Source organism: Nannospalax galili, unplaced genomic scaffold, assembly GCF_000622305.1.
Source record: "Nannospalax galili isolate Female #2095 unplaced genomic scaffold, S.galili_v1.0 scaffold107, whole genome shotgun sequence".
In the NCBI taxonomy this organism is placed as follows: Eukaryota; Metazoa; Chordata; class Mammalia; order Rodentia; family Spalacidae; genus Nannospalax; species Nannospalax galili.
The window spans coordinates 504,817-519,670 of record NW_008358490.1 but is presented as its reverse complement, the minus strand read 5'-3'; the positions used below and the strand labels follow the sequence as shown (position 1 = coordinate 519,670).

The window sequence follows — 14,854 nt, the reverse complement described above, 5'->3', positions numbered from 1 at the left end:
TTCATATTGCTTTGCAACCAATCTCCAGGGCTTTTCCATCTTTATCTTCTATAACTCAAACCCTGTAACTACGAAACAGAAATTCCCCATCTCTCTCTCCCCTCTTCTATTTCTATGAGTTACTCTGTGGATATATAAGTAAAGTCATATAGTCCCATTATGACTGGCTTATTTCACTTATCTTAGTGTCCTTGTGTTTCATCTGGGGTGTCGTATGTGCCAGCATCCTCCTCCAAAGGCCAAGTAACATTCCATTGTATGGATAGACATTTTGTTAATCCATCTAGTTATTGATAGACATTTAGGTTGCCCACCCTTGCTCTTTAACTCACATGTTACAGAAATTTCTTACTACTAAAACATTGGTTTATTTAGATACCCAATACTCACATTTGAAATTATGTCTGAAAACTTATTATTGCCTCCCAAATAAGTTCTGTTGTTGGACAAAATGTGCATTGACTGGAGTCCCTTGGCGAGTAGGATGTTGATCTCTGGGATAAAAGAGAGGTGAGAGAGGAAGATCTGACAACGTTTTGCTGTTTTTTTTCTGTACTTATTTCAAATGAAAGACAATGTTTCAGCAGCAGCTGATGTAGATCTTTCAACGTAAAGGATGCAAGTTTAGACTTAGACTCTTCTGAGGGAATGCCTTTGCCCTTTCGGCTTGTATAAGACTGGATAGAACACGGCGAGTCACCTTTGTTGACTTAAACTGTTCTTTATAGCCCTCGGGGTGTTCATCCAGCTGCTTGTTGTATTTGTTGCAGGAGCCCACAGACAGCCTTGAAGATAGCCTCCTTTCTTCCAGACCAGAGTTCATCATAGGCCCTGAAGGAGAGGAGGAGGAGAACCCAGCAGCCAAGCATGGGGAGAACCCAGGCAATCATACTGTACCCTCAGAACATGCTGGTAGGTGAACTTGGCTAATGGGAAATACACAGTGTGCACTTTGCAGTTTGTATGAAACCTTGCCCAAGTATCAACTTGTCCAAGTTTAATGTAGCTTCCATTTCCCACTGGGTTATAAAGTGAATAGATTCATTAAACCTCAGTGGAATGCCAGTCCTTGAGTATCTTCCTGGTAACAGAATCTTGTTAGCAGTAAAACACACACACACCACTAACAACAAATCTCATTGTGGTAGTCTAGAAAGCTAACGTGAGCTTTGCATAGTATGTTGTGCTGTTTGTGCAGAAGTAGCTGTGAAGGGCTGAGGTGGAACATGCTGACAGTTGCAACAGCTACTCATGGCATGTGGTCAAAGCTGAGTGTTTTGGAATGGAGGCAACAGAATGTGTATCCACACAGCTTTTGCACCCTGGGAACACAACCAGAACCCTAGACGTTGCAAAGCTGTGCATGATCTTGCTCCTGGGAGGTCCACTCCAGAACCAGGAAGCATGGGCTTTATACCATCCCTTCAGTGAACAGCAGACATTCTTAGGGGACCATTTTCTGGGGCTCATTGCAGCTCGTGGATGTCATAGCCAGGCCAAGATAACATTATTGCTTCAGGATCCTTGGTCACAGCCAACTGCTTCTACATGAACTGTATAAATGGTTAACAGAGTCTGAATATCTGCTCATACCATTTAACTCCATTGAAAATTAGTTTGAAGAAACATCAGAGCTGATGTATTTCATTGGTTTTCAGTGCATACCTCTTGGAGTAGTGAAGGCTCTTTATTGCTTCCTGTATAAGTTCTTCCGTTGGGTTGGGGTAATAATTGGTGCACACATGATTCAAAAGATACTGAGAAGGATTACTGGGGACTAAGAAGAATTATTAACATCATGAACAGATAGAGGAGCAACAGCATGATGGGGGCTATGATGAGAGCTGGACCCCAGCTCTAGAGACAGATAGTGTGGTGGGGTCTCTGAAGGGAATCAGCCCACATGTCAGAGGAGGGAGGCTCATACTTTTGAGGATGGGTGAGGTTCATGGCAAGAGCCTGTAGCCAGGCTTTCTGAATCCCAGGCAGGAGACAGGGAAGCCCTTATGGAACAGGTTGTGGCACCTCTACGATGTAAACTCATTCCCTGGGCAAGTCTGTTAGCTCAGGGCTCACAGACGATGTTCCAGCAGGGTGCCTGTCAGTATTGGTGAGAGTAGTCCTGAACTGAGCTGGAGTCTATCATTAAGTTGCTATAATTGGTGGGAAGACCGAAGATAAATGATGATGACATGGACTTCCCACATAACTGAGTGCTGATTTTTCCTGTTTTATATGTTGGAGTTATAAGCAAGATTTTCATTAGACAAAGTACCTTCCAGAAAAGAAAGTTGAACTCTGCTGATCTAGTTCAGCCTTCTCCCTTTGCAGATGAAAAAACCAAATCCCAGATGAGTTAAGTGGCTTGCCTGTGGTCACATGGCTTGTCTAATTAATTTACAGTCCTTACTTTATTATGTATACAGGCAAAATGAACAAACTCTATTCTCCTCCCCTCATTATAGGTATACGGAGGACCTGAGAATTAGAAATTGAATATTGTGTAGTTAGTAGGGGCAAGAGCTGAAACCCAGGCCTCATGCTTTACTGAGACATTATGACTTTGATTTAGGGTTGCACCTGCTGAGGCTCAGGCCTAGAGCTGTGCTTCAGTTAGGTTTTATGCCTAGAGAAGCAAAGACTTCACTTAGGACCTATACTCAGTGCAAATATTTTTAAACCCAAGATGGCGAACAAACCAAGTAAATGCCACTTCTTTTTGTTGTTGTTTTTGAGATAGTCTCACTATGCCTTCCAGGCTGATCTGGAACATACCATGTAGCCCAGGTTTGGTCTTGAATTCACAGAATCACCCTGCCTCAGCCTTCTGAGTGTGCTGGTTCCAGGCATATCCCTTTCCCCTGTGGAGACACAAGTCTAAAAATGCTCAAGTATCTGAAATAAAATGACATAGTAATTGCTTATAACGTATTCATATCCTCCCAGTTATTTTAAATTATCCTTACTTGTAATACTTGTGTTTGTTTTGCAGTGCTGGGGATTGAACACAGGGCTTTGTGCATGCCAGCCAAGTGCTCTAACATTTAGTTACTCTGCAGCCCACAGGGTAAATGCTATGCTTTTCAGAACAGATGCAGTTATTTCTCTGAATGTTTCTGAGCCTTGATTAATTGACTCTGCAGATACGGAACCCGTGGTTACAGAGGGCCATTTGTAGTCTTCATTATGGAATTATTATAATGTCCATCTTTTAAAACATTTGCCCTGTTCTTCTCCCCCAGGTCCTCCTTCAGGCTCCAGTCACAGCCTCGGCCTGTTTTCTTTCATTTGTTTCTGCTATCTTGTCAGACACAGTTATACTATCTCCTGGGCAAGCCTGGAACCCCAACACTTGGGAGGCTGAGGCAGAAGGATCATGAATGAGTTCTACATCCTGGAGTACATAGTGGGATTCTATCTCATACATCCAAAACTCAAACCAAAAAACTAAATAATTGGTCTCTTCAGGGCCTAGTGTTTCCTGCCACCCAAACACTCAGTGCTGCTTCTGCCCTGTGGTTTACAGGCAGAGATCCTGGGCTCCTGTCAGGGAACCTGGTATCCCACTGACTTCTGCTGTGTGATTTCCGTGTCCTTCAGAGGTTTCCTTTCTCTGCATGTTGCAGGAAGATGTATTTCTTATAAACATCAGATGTGTCTACCACTAAAATATATGCACACTTTCACATTAAGTTTGGAGCTGTGCTGATAAGAGTCTAAAATGCCTTTGAGTTGAAGATTGTCAACAAACTGGTTGATATATTGAACAAGAGGAATATTTGACTACCAGTGTCTCTGCTCCTAAGAATTGCTACAACTTACCATGACACAGTATTTTGCCTAGTTTTACATTCATTTTTAAAATTGATTTTTTTGATGTATTTTTTTTTGAGGCAGGGTCTCCCTATAGCCCCTCTGTCCTGGAACTCACTATGTAGAGCAGGCTGGGCTTGAACTCAAAGAACTCTGCCTCCCAGCTGCTGGGATTAAAGGCGTGCCCCACCATGCCTGGCCCATTGATTCTTTGAGTGTATTTTGATCTTATTCCATCCCTGTTCCTCTTCCTAACTCCTCCCAGATTCCTCCCCCAACCTTCCTACTGCCCCATTTCATCCCTTTTTTCCTTTTAATAATCCATTGACTCCAATTTGTGTTGTCCATACATATACTTTTAGGTATAAGCCATCCACTGGAGCATGGTTGACCTACCAGGGGCCATACTCTTAAAGAAAACAGGCTTTCCCTACCACAGAAGCCATCAGCTGTCAATAACTCCCCAGAGGCGGAGGCTTGTGAGTCCCTCCCCTCTCTATGCTAGAATGTTGTACTGATTTTGACCTCTGGTTAACCCTTGGACTCTTCTGAAGCACACCTCTCCGTACAGTGTGGTGCTACCCCACCATGGAGGCAGCACGTTTGAAGATTCATGCAAGAGTAAAGCATGAATGACATGCTCATCTGTTTCAAATGCCTCGTTTTGTTGGTCTGTGGCATAAACTGTTCCTTAGGTGCTAATCGGTTTGCACACCTCTCTTTGATACCTGCCTATCTCCCTTTTATTTCTGAAGGCATGCTTTGACAACTTTGGGTTCCTTCAGGAAGCAGCAAAACTTTTCAGCTTACAGGAATGTAGGCCTGGGCTGGGATAGTTCAGGGATACAAAGATATCAGAGTACATGAGGGCTCCACAGTGAATAATGGATCCCGAGAATCTTAAATTTAGACGTTTCCTATACATGCCTCATAGAAGAGCATACGCTAACATAAAGAGCAAATCAAAGCATTTTACAAACAGCTCTTGTACATCCTGTATGCGTCTTTTCACCTCTCTCTGGTTTCATGATTTTGATTAATTGGTGAATGGTAGGAGAAAGTAGAGTTAGGCTAACACTCTGTAATTATTTTTCCATAGCAATAAAGAATGATACCGAAAGAAAATTTTGCTACCAACAGCTTCCAGTAACGTTGAGACTAATACATACCATTTTCCAGGTATATTTTCTGAAATATTTGAATATTTGGCTTTGTTTTTTAAATATTTGCTGTTTTGGAAAACACTGTAATGATGTGTCCTCTGCACAGGAAATGGCTAAGTTTGAAGAGCCAGACATTCTTTTCAATATGCTCAGTTGCCTGAAGATCCTCTGTCTGCACGGAGAGTGTTTATATACCGCAAGGAAAGATCATCCTCAGTTTCTAGCTTACATTCAGGACCACATGCTGATTGCCAGGTGTGTCTTGTTAATGTTTTTGTTTGTTTGTTTACATTTGTAGGTTTCAGTTGTAAAAATTAAAGTTAGAGCAAGACTTAGTCTAGTTCACTTGGGTGACCTCTCTCAGCCAGGACCGAATAATTTTGTAAAAACTTTCATTTCTTTTGTCTAAGTGTGCCAATATGAAAATATCGATGTTTACTTAGTAGATGCCTATAGGACTAGACAAGGTAAAACTCAGGATTATGGATGCTTTTCAGTGGTTAGATGAGCTAGGGATATACTATACCCCAGAAAAATACCAATTGGGAATAATAATTGCTTAGTATAATTTTGTAAGATTACTAACCTTACTTGAACTGGAAATGCTAGAAGATCTCTAAATCCTTCTAGGTACCCATGAGTTGCTTTTTAGAGATTGCTAAAGTATTTTGAGAATAATAATAATAAAATAGTGCCCTAGATTTACGGTGCTTTCTTTCTGAGAACCTTAAAATAACTATTATAGTCTTCCTAGAAACAATTGAAAAAAACCCATCATTTCAACATGAAAGAGAAAAGATAGTTCATGAACACTTTGTAAGAAAGTCAAGTTGAACCTCTGTCTTTACTCATTCTATCGGTTCAGTATGAATTCTGCTGTGCACGTTACTATTCTATTACTATTCACTTTGAAGATCTGCAGTCTAGTTTGGGCAAGGATGAATGCTAAATATAAAGAGTGACTGCACTTACTGTTTAAATTGGTCTACTTTTGTGTCAGGAGTTGGCTTGGTTTGTAAAGTGCTTGCTGTACAAGCATGAGGACCCAAGTCTGGATCGTTGGTACTCATGTAGACGCCACACATGGCCTTTGTAACCTCAGCACTGGGGGTGGGGGAGCCAGAGACCAGAGGATCCTGGGGGCTCACTGGCCAGCCAGTCTAGTCAAAACTGTTCACTGAGAAACTCTGTATCAAAAATTAGGGTGGAGAGTAATAGAGGAAGACACCTAAAGATAACTAAATGCATGTGCACAAACACATACAACATACACACATACACATGGTAAATCGGTTTACTTTTGAGGCTGAAGGAAGGGGGCAGCCTTTGTAATAACCTCATAATGATAAGGATTAATGAGACTAAGATCTTGGGTAAACTAAGGCTTATTGTTGTCCTGTGTGCACAAGTCACTAATAATCCAGTGGAATGTGATATGACTGTTTTGCCCAGTCCACAGGTGGACAAGAACATTTCTGGATGAATGATTGAGGAAGGGCTCAGCAGCAGATACCATTTGAGTGAGCATTCCTGTAATGAATTTTGATCAGTAGAGATCTGATATAGATTAAGACCATTTTAGAAAGCAGTAGTGTCAAGGGCAAAGAGGTGAAGGAGTTAGATAGAAAGGACAAGAAATGGGCAATGTTACTTAGGTGATACCAAGTTTTGTTTTATATGGTGTGGTTTCAGGAGAGTATGGAAAAAATTAGCTAGAAAAGTAGGTTGGGACCCTGTTGTGAAGAGCCCCAAAGACAATGGCTTTCTTTAATGATGCTTTATATGGTGTGGTTTCAGGAGAGTATGGAAAAAATTAGCTAGAAAAGTAGATTTGGGACCCTGTTGTGAAGAGCCCCAAAGACAATGGCTTTCTTTAATGATGTATAGCGATCCACGGAAATTATTAAAAGAATGAACAGAGTCAGCATTGTGCTTTCATTGAAAAGTAAAGAGGAACAAGAACGCTGGGAACCCCCACGTTTAGAGGGGTGCAGAAACCATGCTGCCAGGACTTAAGGACTGTAAAAATGTAATACAGAACACCTTTTCTCTGAAAAGTTTGTTAGTTAAGGAAGAGAAACAGAGGCAAGGGAGTGGATGTCAAGGGTTTGCGGGGGAAGGAAAATTTGGATGGACTTGTGGTCAGTGGGAAAGGACCAGCAGAGAGAGCCCAGAAAAGAGAATAGTGAAGCCCAGAGTTGTTGGAGTCAAGTTCTGGAAGGCAAGAGAGTCTCACAGGAATAAAGGGTGTGGTAAAAAAGAAGGGTGAGTGTTAAAGGGTTTTTAACATGTGACTTACGCCTTAAGGACAGTGGGTGTGGATACCTTCCCCAGAGAGACAGGATAGAGACTGGGTGAGGAGCCGGAGGAATGTGAAAAAAGTGACACAACAGCCAACTTGAGGGAAGCAACAGGAAGTCAACAAGAAGTAACAAAGAACTGCCCGCTCTGAGCCCCGCGGGGGAAGCCTGCCCCGTGTGCAGTGAGTGGTCTCAGAGTTTGGGCTCCTTTTCTCCAGTACTCAGGGACTTAGAAGCAGATGAGAGAAAATGGTCAGTGGGTATACTAAGGGTTGGGCTCTCTGTCTCTGTCTCTGTATCTCTCTGTCTCTCTCTGTCTTTCTCTGTCTCTCTGTCTCTCTCTGTCTCTGTCTCTCTGTCTCTGTCTCTGTCTCTCTCTCTCTCTTTCTTTCCCTTTCCCGTCTCCGGTTTCTCTCATCTTTCCATCACTTAGCCCAGTTCCATTTTGGCTTGATAGATCAAACTAAGCATTGGCTTCTTCCCAGGTAGGTTGACCCTGAGAGGTGGGAAGGAGATCCCTGGCAATTCTTGATTGACACTGTCCTTCTACTGTGAGGTCTCTGAAGGAGAGACCCTCTGTCTCCCAGAGTCCATACAGTGGCCCGAAAAAAGGATTCTCACATCCTTCTGCTTGGATCACATATAGGTTAATCATCCTGTTCAGGACAGTGAAGTACTTCGATCAACATATGTTTTATGTTTACCCTTATGATAGGAAAATAGGGGACCTTGATTGACAATCCTGTCAGTGTTTGGAGAGGCTGTTATTAGTAGACCAAGGGTATTTCTTTGCCATTAAAAGGGGAAACAACTGCTGGGCACTCAGATATCAATGATCCTTTCCAGATATTCAGTATAAGAAAAAAATTTCTAAAACCACTTATCACAACATCATCTTAATATAGCAGTTATCAATTTTAGTTTTTATTTAATTCATTTATATAGCTACATTTAAAGATAGAATTTTAAAATTTCATGTTAAAAGATAATGTGTTTTCTGTATTGTTACAGAAAAGGATTTTTTTTTCCAAAAAATATTAAGAGATTGAAACACAAATGTTTGTCAGAGGATTATAGTCTTGTGGATGAATGTACCTTCACCAGAGCATCCCTTTTGGCTGTCGACTCCCTACACCTACCGTAGGTTAACAGGATCTTTCTGAGAAGGGTTTGATGACTCTAATGGCTTTGCTTCTCCTTGCCTCCCCAGCCTGTGGCGAGTCGTCAAGTCCGAGTTCTCTCAGCTGTCTTCGCTGGCAGTTCCTCTCCTCCTTCATGCTCTGTCACTTCCTCATGGTGCTGACATCTTCTGGACAATCATAAATGGCAATTTCAACAGCAAAGACTGGAAGATGAGGTTTGAAGCAGGTACTTCTATATTAGCTAAAAATTTCCCCGAGTCACAAGGTAAACCAGATACCTAGTTTTAATATTTGACCAGCAGAGGTTCGTTATAGATAAGGCAGGTCTGGAAGACATTTTTCCTCTTGTCCATTTAAAGGGCATGTTCCTGCTTGATGGTGTTCTTTTCTGGTTCTACTTTGCTCCGCTTGTTTGATAATAGTATTTTGCAGTGTGGTCCTAAGATAGGGTAATCCTCTCCTCTCCATATTTGTTTATATGTAATTATACCTGTTAGTTACATATAATTATTAACTGAACTGTTGTTTACTCCCAACTGAGTACCAGCTCGAGTTATAAATAACATGGGCAATCTATTAGGTTGACTGGCATCAGAGTTGCTGGGATATTTGTTAAGAGGGCAGATAATTGACCCACCCTAGATCCACTGATTCAGAATCTCAGGGGGAGTGGTGAGGACAGGAATCTTTATTTTTAAAACACATTCTCCAGGTAATCCATGAAGCTTGAGGATAGCTGCTGTACTGTATACCCTCACAGCAGAGGCATCAGGGACCAGGTCTGGTGCAGTGATGGTTTAATTTCCTAGTGTACAGAATGACAAGTGCATTAGTTACTTCTCTGTTGCTGTAAAAAAATTCCACGACCAAGGCAACTTTTAGAAGGAAGAGTTTATTTGGCTTATGATTCCAGAGGGATTAGAGTCCATATTGGTGTGGAAGGCATGGTGGTAGAGGTGGCCAGAGCAAAAAGCTGAGGGATCACATCTTCAAGCAGGCACAGGAAGCAGAGAGAGATTAGAAATCTGGCAAGACTTAAGAACTCTCAAAGCCTACCCCCAGTGATGTGCTGTACTTCCTCCAGCAAAGCCTCACCTCCTAAAACCCTCCCCCCGAAAGCATCATCACCAACTGGGGACAAAATGTCCAAATACTTGGAGCCTATGGGGGACGTTCTCATTCAGGCCACCACAGCAAGCTCTCAAAGTGAGGTGGTAAGGGAAGAATCAGGGTGTGCTCTTAGCCTCGGATCTGCTCACTCTCTGTCACCCCAGTCTGCTAGTACTTCCATTTTCAGGGCAGCAAGCAGACCTGGCATAACAGAGTATAGCTCATCAGAGCATTTCCATGCTTGTTAGTGTCTGGAAAGCCCAACACAATGTGGAAACGTGTTACTTTGTACTTCCTCAATTGTGTGCTCACTGAGGAACCCACCGGGTTCCAATGGACAGCTCCAAACCCACCATCACACAATCAGTGGGTCTCAAGCAAATGAACAAAGATGTGATGGTAGAAAGAGACCTGTAGGGAAGAAGGATGGTGATAGGGGTGGGAGGGAGATTAGAGAGAGCCAGGGTGGGGTCTAGTAATCAGAGTGCACTTTATACAGTATGAAATTGTTAAAGAACAAATTCAATAAAAGTTATAAAAAGTGATTTATAAAGTTTTGCTCAGAAATAGAAGTTTTTATCAGATGTGTTAATGGTTATACCTTAGTTGTCAGATTCCTGCTATCTGACCACTCCAAAGATCTCTTGCTGATGCCTACATGAATCCCAAGGGCCAGTTTATTTATATGAGAGTATAATTGTGAGGAATTAGATACTATAGAGTATTCATTTCTAGGAAAAGTCTACAGAGTATGTGCAATGTTCTATAGAGGATGTTGTATTTATGTAAGGCAGACTATTCTCTTATCCAGGTTAAGTATTAGGTTGTTGTTAGGTTAAAACTTATCTGAATTATAACTTTGATTATGTTGCTTTTCTTTTTTTCTGTTTTTATATTTATTCTTCACAATTTTGTACATGTATATAACACACTTTGATTATATCTCACCCCCATTATCCTCCCTTATCCCCCTCCATCTGAGCTCCTTCTTCTTCTAAACAAGTCCCCTCCTACTTTTATGTCTTTCTTATTGTGACCCACTGTGTTTAATTAGGGTTGCTTGCATGAGCACGACTGGGAGGTTATTATTTCAACAAGAGCAACTGTTCTTCAATGGTGTAGTCACTGGGTGCCCTTGATCAAATAAATGACCTCTCACCTATAATTATGTTGTTTTTCAACTAAAAAAAATAGGTTTTCAGTGCCATTATAAAAGTGTCTTAAAGTATATACATAGAGATCATAAAAAGATATTTAAAGGAGCTATCCCATAACAAGGGGACATTGCCTTTTCTAGACATCATAGGCTAATGAAAGTAAAGTTCAGATTTAAACCGACACGCAAGGCGTCCTGTAGCCCAAACGTGTCTGCAGCTTAGTCTTGGACTTTTTCCTACACATAACATTGCTTTTTCCCATTTTTCCTGCTTCCTTTCATCCATGCTTTGGCCATTCTGTGCTCGCCACTGAAATCCTCTTCCTTTCATGGCTATACTTACATGCTACCTCCATTTGATCTACCATCAGAAGCCACCGTTGAGTGAGTTCCACTGTGAAAGTCCCTTTGGTGGAAAGTGATCTCTCACGGAATTTTATCTGTAACTCGTCATCAGTATCAGTAGTAGTTTATATTGTGCTTCAGCTGTAGTTGTACCTCTCTGAGCTCTTCTAGTCACTTGACTGTGAAATCAAGAGTTATGAGTGCATTTTCTTCCATCTCTTCCCAAATGCCTAAGATAGTTAAGCATGTATATATGCTTAATATGTTTTTAAAGTAAACAAATCCATGAATTTATTAAATAAACACCACAGATACTAGGCACTATGAAAGCAATAAAACGAAGGCAGAAGATTCCTACTCTTAAGAGCCTCCCAATTTGAAGTCAATACAGGATGATTTATCCTTGTTTCTCCTACAGTTCATATATGCAGTACTTTCAGCAATAGGGTCTTTAGCATAAAGTTCTGGTGGGTAACTAAGAGCAGGGCAATGGCCAGTATTGTTTGAGGGTCTGTGGTAGCGAAGCATCCTTATATCTCAGATGGTAATTAACACAGAGAGCCACAACTGGCCAACATGCAGAATAACGGGCTTCAGACCGCTTATCCCTGAATAGAACACTTACATCAAACTTCTGCCTCCCAGGGTTCAGAGATCATTGTGGAAGAAGGGGCAGAAAGATCACCTTCTTAGTTGCCATTGCTTGTCAGTAGGTCCTCAGGTGTGTTGGGGTAAAGGTGCCTGCCATGAAGCCTGACAACGCGCGTCAGTCCCCAGGACCCACAGGGTAGAAGTAGAAAACTGACTCCTACAAGTTGTCCTCTGACCTCCATGTGTGCACTGTGGCATTTGTGCACCTATTCACATAATATAGATGCTGTAAATCAATCAATCAATAAACAAAGGATGTCTGGAATAACTTAATACGTAATTGCAGAATAATTTGAAATCTACTGAATAAGAATACATTTTTATCATGGAAGAAATACACGGCTTTTGTAACTCAAGCAAGTATCTGTGTGGGTCTGTCATTTCACATTGTGACCTACTCAAGACTATAGTAGGGGCCCAGAACCTAGTGCCAGGCGTGGTGAGCCTCTCTCTTCTCCCTCTGTGGTATCCAGAACTTCTGTGGAATGGCTGCAGAAATGAAGAGAAAAGCATTTGAATAGTTTAAAATGTAGCTCAAAGTTAAAGAGAAAGAAGGAAAAAGTGAGAGCTAATCCAAGGCAGCCTGGTCATGAGCAGAAACAGCCGCTGCACAGATGGAATCCAGCTCAGGAGGGCCAGTAGAATTTCCTTTTGATCATTAAAATGGCTATGTGGGAGCCTTGAGTTGGCTTTTTCTTATGGGATTCAGTTCTTAAGAACTCTAAAAATCTTCAATATAGGGCTAGTGAGATAGCTCAGTGGGTAAAGTTGCTTGTAGCCAAGCCTGATGATCTGAGTTTAGTCCCCAGGAACCATATGGTGGAAGGAGAGAACTGACTCCCACAAATTGTCTTTTGACCTCCACATGTGTGCTGTGACACATATGTGCCCATACACACACACACACACACACAGAGAGAGAGAGAGAGAGAGAGAGAGAGAGAGAGAGAGAGAGAGAGAAAGATAAATGCAATAAAAATAAGTGTCAGTGTAAACATATATGCGTTTTGTCCTCTGTATTTTATATTGCAGTGGAAAAAGTGGCTGTAATTTGTAGATTTTTGGATATTCACTCAGTGACCAAAAACCACCTGCTGAAGTACTCCCTTGCACACGCCTTCTGCTGCTTTCTGACAGCTGTGGAGGATGTCAACCCGGCAGTGGCCACCAGGGCAGGTCTCCTGCTTGACACCATAAAGAGGCCAGCATTGCAGGTGAGGATGATTGTGTTATCTGCTCTGCAGATCGTCAGTTTCACCAGCTCACTGCTTTTGTCACATGTCTTAGTCTTTTAGTCATGCTATATCAGAATACAACAGGGCAGCTTATACAACAATAGAAACTTATGTAGCGTACTTCTGAAGTCTGGGAAGTCCATGATCAAGCTGCTTTCAGATTCATTGTCTGGCGAGGGTCCTCTTTCTGGTTCACAGATAATGCCTTTAACCGTATCTGGGCCTTTGTTTAAAGACATGAACCCTATTCATGAGGAATCTGCCCAATGACCTCGTCTTCTCCCCAAAGACCCACTTCCTAAAGCTATCAAGTAGGTGGTTAAGTTTCAGCCTGATGAATTTTTAGTAGGGTGGACACAGGTATTCAGACTGTAACTCTACATAAATTCATGATATTGCTGATGCTATCAGTAGAGATCTGTGTGTCCAAATACATATTTATTAAGTTATAATGAAAATAAAACAAAGAGCACTATCTTATCCCAAACTCTCCCCACACCATGGGAAAAACATCCCAGAACTATATCTTACTGAAAGAACACTTGTTCTTAATTTGTTCAGTATTTGAAAATGTTTTCCACATGCTGATATTTTCAGATGCATATAATTATTATATAACTTTGTGTGTGTGTGTGTGTGTGTGTGTGTGTGTGTGTTTGTCCATGTACAAGACAGGATCTCATTATGCAGCTTTGACTGACCTGGAACTAGATATATAGACAAGGCTGGCCTTGAACTCCCAGAGCCTCCCAAGTGCTGGGATTATAGGTATGCTCCACCATGCCTAGTTGTGGTATATTCTCAAAGTAGCTTGGTTTATTTTATACCATTTAGTTGACCCCTGGGCTGGAGCTGCTTCTAGAGACAATGCTAAGAGAAATCAAAGTAAGACATGGTAATAGAAATAAGCTATCAAAATGAAATGTCATAAATTAAAACCAAAGAGACATGAAATAGGAGTCATAGAGAGGGTGTGTATCTTACGTGGCACCTTTCTACTGTAATTGAGAAATCAGGTTTTCCAGAGATAATAGGACTTCCTGAAGGGTACAAAGTGAACTCACCAAGATGAAAGCCCTACTGTTTTTCTACACGGGTACTAAGTTTAATTTTGTTGCTCTTATTAAAACTAATGACGCTGTCAAGAATTAACATTTGCCAAATAGGTACTTTGCTATCGGGATGTATAACTGTCCCATTATGCATCACCTCATTTAATCCTCAGCCTTTTGTGTGGTCCCATTTTTATAAGAGAGGAGCTGAGGATTAGAATGATAAAGTAATGTTTTCAGAGTCACAGTTAGTCCCAGGACAGACTCCAGTTTGACTCATAATAAAGGCAATGCCCACCCCGCAGCATCTCAATCCAATATAAAGGTTTTCCTTTGTTGTAAGACCAAGAAGCAAGAGAAAACTGTGTAGGATCTGAAAAGGCGTAGGGCTGTGAAGCCTGGGTACACTGTGCCTGTAAAATTCTTAGTTGTCTTCTGAATAGTTCTCAGTCATCTTACCAGGCAGTTGATGTCCTACCCTTGGTCAGGGCCTGGTACACAGGAGACACTTATTAAATGACAGTCAAGTGAATAAATAGGATGACAGGATGAACCAGTTCAAAAAGAAGGGAATGAAAGGCTTATTAGCTAGAGAAACATATTCCTTCTGCTTCAACTTCACTTTTTAAATGTTTTTTTTCTTCCATGTGTTTTCTGCTCACATTTTAAGAAGGCAGGGTGACTTTTCGTTCTTTTTAAATTAATTAATTAATTAACATTTTATTATATTTATTTTATGTGTGTGAGTGTATTGCCTGCATGTATGTGAGTGCACCCATGTAATGCCACAGAGGTCAGAAGAGGTTTCCGATTCCCGGGAAGTGGCGTTAAGGACGGTTTGTAGCAGCCATGTGGGTGCTGGGAATCGAACCCAGGTCCTCTGCAAG

The 14,854-nt window shown here is 41.4% G+C and overlaps 1 protein-coding gene across 15 annotated transcripts in view; it reads left to right on the top strand.

Annotated features, from left to right (window-relative positions):
- Nucleotides 1-14,854, top strand: part of Unc79 (unc-79 homolog, NALCN channel complex subunit) — a 246,476-nt gene that overhangs the window by 109,609 nt on the left and 122,013 nt on the right. For all 15 annotated transcript variants that reach the window (XM_008821707.1, XM_008821708.1, XM_008821704.1 and 12 more), the window contains 5 exons: nt 771-912; nt 4,913-4,992; nt 5,083-5,231; nt 8,487-8,644; nt 12,713-12,894. In XM_008821707.1, coding sequence (XP_008819929.1) covers nt 771-912; nt 4,913-4,992; nt 5,083-5,231; nt 8,487-8,644; nt 12,713-12,894 — 711 coding nt within the window. The remainder of the gene's footprint in view (nt 1-770; nt 913-4,912; nt 4,993-5,082; nt 5,232-8,486; nt 8,645-12,712; nt 12,895-14,854) is intronic.